We start from the raw sequence: 5,241 nt of genomic DNA, 5'->3' as shown, positions 1-5,241 counted from the left end.
AGTGTCACTGGTGATCTTGCCTGTTGCTGTGGGCAGGCCAAGATAGCGCTAGCCAAAAAACACGAAGCATCACTGTGGCCCCTAATCACTAAGGTGGTGGTGTACCACGAGTCAAACTGTGCCACGTGGTAAAAAATAGACACCTAATCTAGCCGTGTTTTTTTACGGGTATCTAGCCGTGTTTATCACTTTGTGAAATCACCGACTAAATTGCGCGCACCGGACAAGTCACCGTGAACGAATTTTACTCTTTTCTGTTGTTGAGAAAACCAATACGTACCTTTTGGCGTAGCGGCATTTCCACGCGGCGTCGCCTGCGGAGTCCCGAAGCTTCTCGACCCGCCGGCCTTACCTCTCTGCCCCGCAGCTACTTCAGCCGAAAACCTCGGAACATTTGTCCATCTTGATTGATTGATTTCTTCGATCGCCACCTGCCAGTTGAGTTCTCCGTCAGTTTCTCCCGTCTCCGCCGCGCTTGCCCCCGCCCGAATCTCTCGGCAGCTTTTCCCGTCGTTCTACAGGCGGTGGCAAGTTTTTTTCGCGATTAGAAATCCGCGGTTCGTCCTCCTTCCACCTCTGTTTTGTGCCGCAGGCACAGATAAAATTTGCACCTTTTGTGAATCGCGATGAGGGGCTGATTGTATCCAGCGTTTCTGTTCTGGAGTTCGTTTCATCTACGCCATGGAGCGTTACAGATACCGTGAAATCTTATTCTCGAGCAGAGAAAACCTTGGTAGTGCGTAGTGGCGTTCCAAGATTGGGCAAATTTCCCTCCGAATGGTGACCATTGAGATCGGTTTTGGCCTTTTGGGTATCATGCTCATGTGAGATTTGGATTAGGTTTTAACAAGGTGTTCTGTCCAACTGTCCAGAGTCTGTTGAACAATTCTGAAGTTTTTACTAGCACTAATTCCTGTAGTGAGAAGATAGACGACGGAAGCTGAGGTCGCACTCTGATTCTGATAGTTGTATTATCTATTCTGTAGTTAAATCGGCAAAATCTGGTAGACATATAATATTCTGGAAATACATGAGTATGAAATTTGTCTTCCTGCTTTCTTTCCTGTCAATTACTTAGGCGGCAATTTTATTTTCTTCTATTGCTATACCAGCTTGTGCTTCTAATGCTTATCTGCACCATTCTAGCTAGTAGTAGTATGTTTTGCATAAAAGAACATCTACATATTCATGTATAGGCTGTATGACCTTTATTTTATTTTATTTAACTGCAGAAACAATGGGCAGGCGCAACAGCTGCACCATTTATGTAGGCAATCTCCCTGGGGACATTCGTGAGAGGGAGGTTGAGGATCTCTTTTACAAGGTAAATATTCAATTTTGTGTAATGATTCTTGCACTAGCTTTTCTTGTGGCTTTGGCAATTATGTAAAGATAATTGGCTATAGCACAAACTGATGAAGTTCTTGACCATTTTTCAGTTTAACTTGTACATAGTAAGGAAACTAGTATGATATAGGTTGCACCTCATGTACATCGCATTGTAAGGAATTAAAACAGATTTATTCATGCCTTAATTTTGTGTATCATTATGCAGTATGGCTGTATTGTCGATATTGACTTGAAGATTCCTCCAAGGCCTCCTGGTTACGCTTTTGTTGAGGTCAGTATTCTGTCATGGTCATGTAGAGGTTTATACTCAGAATTCATGATAGAAGCCTCATTGTTCTTATTTTGGCATTAAACTTACTCTCTTAACTAAGTTTTCATTTCTTATATAACTAATTATTGGATGCTAACAAAGAATGATCTTCTTTAGTTTGAGGATCCCCGTGATGCTGATGATGCAATTTATGGCCGTGATGGGTATGACTTTGACGGCTGCAGGCTGCGGGTATGCATGTACTGCGTGTTGCCTTTTTTGGTTCAAAGCAAAGACTGCTTTCTTGTGCCTGTTGTTTGAGAAGTTCATCTCTCAGGTGGAATTAGCTCATGGTGGAAGAGCTCAATCTTACTCGTATGATCGCCCAAGCAGCTTTAGCAATGGACGCCGTGGAGGTGTTTCTAGGCGCTCTGAGTTCCGAGGTTTGTACTTCTGTCTTGTTAATGAGTTGATTGATATGTCCGGATGGGAATTCTCATTTTTCTTTTCTTGTTGTGAGCCACACAGTTATGGTTGATGGTTTACCTTCGTCAGCGTCATGGCAAGATCTCAAGGTACAGGAATTGTGCACAACTTCTGTTTATACATTTTGAGTTTGGTGTCCATTGAGTTTGGTTGACGATGTCTGTTCTTCTTTATTTACTTACATTGCTTAAGTTACTTATTCAGGACCATATGCGCCGGGCTGGCGATGTCTGTTTTTCTGATGTATACCGCGAGGGCGGAGGTTAGTGACAATGCTTCCAATTATATCGACATTATAGCAGTGTGCGCACTAGAAATTTGAGGAGCTAATTGCTCGGCTCAGCTGCCTGAATTGTAATTGCACTGTCCTTTGGAAATCAGAATCACGGTTTAGCATGATGCATTCCCTATTGATGACAATTGTATTTTGTTTGTGTTGCAGCAACCGTTGGAGTTGTGGATTATACAAACTACGATGACATGAAATATGCGGTAGGTTGTCATATCATCTCTACACTCCGCTTTTTTTTAGTGATAAAGTTCTTGTGAAACTATTCTCTATCATCGATTGCTGTTGGAGAGGATCTGCTAAGAGGGCACCTTGGGGATGTGTGGTTTGTTCTTGTTTTAGTTGGTATATACCTCTCTTATCACTGCAATTTTGCAGATTAGGAAGCTCGATGATACAGAGTTCAGAAATGCATTTTCAAGGGCATATATCAGGGTATGGGTTTACTTCTTTTTCACTGATAGTTCAACAGTAGTTAAGATGGCATCTGCATGTCCATTTGATTTTACACTAGCATGAATCTGTTGTTATTTTATTATAGGTGAGGCAGTATGATGCTAGATCAAGAAGCAGGAGCCGTAGCCTCTCTTACTTAAGAAGTCGCAGCTATAGCAGGTATCTTAAATTTCTTTCATTCGTATTTACACCAAGTTTCATGACAAGTACTTATATTTGAGTGCATTGTTCCTTAGATCTGTCTCTCGATCACCCTTACCTGTGGATGAAAGGTTTGTCATTCTGTATATATAAATAGCTGCAAGTTTTTCTGTTAGTAGTACCAGTGATTTCGCTTTTGGAAGAAATAGGAACAAATTTGATCTTGATATACAACGTGATACACCTGAAAGGATCGAATTACTTGAACTCCGTTTTTGCATGCATGTCATTTCTTTGGTTACAAAAACAGAAATAGGTCTTCGAATGGTTGTTTTGATGTACTACCTCTGTTTCTAAATATAAGATGTTTTGGCAGTTTAAATTGAAATGCCAAAACGACTTATATTTGGGAACAGAGAGGGTATCTCTGCTTCTCCTCAAGATTATATAGCTAGTTTGTTTAAATCTTGTAGAGAATCTATCTCTTTTCACTGTTAGCTCGGACTCCATCGTTTTTCTATGTTCCAATGAATGACGAAACATGCAGAGCTGGCTAGTTAACCTTGCGGCATTTAAGGTTTTCTTTTGTTTTTCCTAGATCTGGCCATGCGGCGATCTGGGGACTGCTTCCATAGAAAATTGGATGCGTTGAGTTCAGCATGATGGTTTGGAACTATGGATAGTAGAGCTGGATTATCAGCATGTATGGCCAGTGAGCAACAAGTCCTAGCAGCAAGATGGTCCTGATAGTAAGGATATGTGGAGTGGGTCTTGTGGTATTCTTTAAATGATATTAATTCTTGGCTTAAATTTCATATAATCACTAAAAGGCCCTTGTTTTCATTAAACTTTAAGTTTTGAGTTAGTTAATCTTGCATTCTACTGTAGAGAAGATGAATGGGAAATGTTGTTTGTCAATCATTTTCTGGGGCAAGTTTGCTAAGAGGTTGGCATTTTTTTTTTGCGGGAGCTAAGAGGTTAGCATTAACAACTGGATAGAGAAGGATGAAGGGCAAATGGTTTTATGGGGCAAGTGTACATGCAAAGAGGTTGGCATGACAAATGCGGATGTATGTCTTGGTTACTTTCTATGTTCAGTTTCATATTCAGTAGTCACATCTGATGATAGGTATAAAGAGCCAAATGCATAAATATGCACTGTGATATCGCTCTCGTATAATCTACTTAGCCTGTTATATTCCATAGAGGATGGGTATGGTTGTCAGGTTGGTTTTGGTGTTAATTTTGGATTACACAACACTTCTGAGTAATGAACTTGGTTTCTGAAACATTTTGCAGGTCACTGTCAAGATCTCGGTCTCCTGTTTCTTCGGTAAATCTCGACAATCTGTTGGCAGAATCTTTACTCGAGCCACTTGTTCGAAGAAGCTAATGGAACTCTTTTGCAGGTTTCTGGAAAATCCGTGAGCAGAAGCCCTCGGAGCAGGAGCTTATCCCGCTCTGCATCTCCTGTAATACAGAGCACTCTCTCGCCTCTTTCTGAGAAATCGCTTATGATTAGCTTGTGCTAATATGGTGTCTGTTCTGGCAGGTGAGGTCGGATTGATCTTGGGCGCACCTGGAAGCAGTGAGTGACTACTTCAGGATCGCAGTTTGCGTCGTAGGTGGTTGCATATGCTTTATCATGTTCTGCACAACGCTATGTTTGCGAGACTGGAGCATTGCGCTTATCATGATGCCTGCCTGTCTACTTGTTATGTGCTATGTTCTCAGATTTAGAGTTGTATATTCAGAGGAGACCTGTACCTTTTCTTGAATGACTTGGAGATTGATCTGCAGTTTGTGGTAACTTGAATTCAGAGGAGACCTGCACTTGTGGCAATGTGTTATGTTGTCACATTATGTTTTTCCGTAACTCTTATGTTTGTAATAAGCACGGCTGGCATAGCCGCATTATGTTTTTCAACCCCAGGTGGTTGTCATCGAGGCCTGGGGCCGATCTCGAGCTCGTTGCCATGCCGTGCACCCATTCCACTGGTGTCCGAGGTGCTGCTATGGTCGCCAACCCTGGCCGCCGAGTGCCCACATACGTAGGCGATCGAGGTTGTCTCTTCGTGCGATCTTCGGTGGGATGGGCTCTTGTTGGTGCATTGTTTTTGACTGACCAACTCCCTCTGAACCGACAGACTGATATGCTCGTATTTCAGCTAAGAGCACAAATTTTTTGTTGGAAAGAATTCCTGAGCCATAGCCATACAGAGCAAGCAAATGGCAAGGTGAAAGCTAGCCTATGTCCCGATTATTACAT

General features: G+C 42.0%; 1 protein-coding gene across 19 annotated transcripts; it reads left to right on the top strand.

The window, feature by feature from the left end:
• Positions 1-267: 267 nt before the first annotated feature.
• On the top strand, positions 268-4,848 carry LOC123061814 (serine/arginine-rich-splicing factor SR34). Of its 19 annotated transcripts, none has more exons than XR_006429330.1 (16): positions 276-557; positions 1,233-1,324; positions 1,556-1,621; positions 1,778-1,852; positions 1,938-2,043; positions 2,129-2,175; positions 2,291-2,348; positions 2,529-2,578; positions 2,754-2,810; positions 2,917-2,990; positions 3,068-3,103; positions 3,571-3,721; positions 3,948-4,021; positions 4,272-4,305; positions 4,382-4,444; positions 4,525-4,848. XR_006429330.1 is itself a non-coding variant. In XM_044485090.1 (14 exons), exons 2-14 carry the CDS (start codon positions 1,238-1,240, stop codon positions 4,537-4,539), a joined length of 768 nt encoding a protein of 255 aa, XP_044341025.1. In that variant the 5' UTR covers positions 268-437; positions 1,233-1,237; the 3' UTR covers positions 4,540-4,848. The 19 variants fall into 19 exon arrangements, 3 of the variants coding, with proteins under 3 accessions (XP_044341025.1, XP_044341024.1, XP_044341026.1); XR_006429328.1 differs by having other exon boundaries at positions 3,948-4,042; XR_006429327.1 differs by lacking the exon at positions 3,948-4,021.
• The last annotated feature ends 393 nt before the right edge of the window (positions 4,849-5,241 follow it).

This window comes from Triticum aestivum, chromosome 3A (genome assembly GCF_018294505.1).
Source record: "Triticum aestivum cultivar Chinese Spring chromosome 3A, IWGSC CS RefSeq v2.1, whole genome shotgun sequence".
Classification (NCBI taxonomy): Eukaryota; Viridiplantae; Streptophyta; class Magnoliopsida; order Poales; family Poaceae; genus Triticum; species Triticum aestivum.
Note: the sequence above shows the minus strand (reverse complement) of the source record. Positions and strands in the feature narration are given on the sequence as shown.

Excerpts from the sequence above, each read along its gene's own strand:
- LOC123061814 (XM_044485090.1), top strand. The coding sequence starts at position 1,238 with ATGGGCAGGCGCAACAGCTGCACCATTTATGTAGGCAATCTCCCTGGG. Across the intron at positions 1,325-1,555 it reads TTGAGGATCTCTTTTACAAG|TATGGCTGTATTGTCGATAT; the intron begins GTAAATATTCAA and ends ATCATTATGCAG. Across the intron at positions 3,104-4,271 it reads CCCTTACCTGTGGATGAAAG|GTCACTGTCAAGATCTCGGT; the intron begins GTTTGTCATTCT and ends AACATTTTGCAG.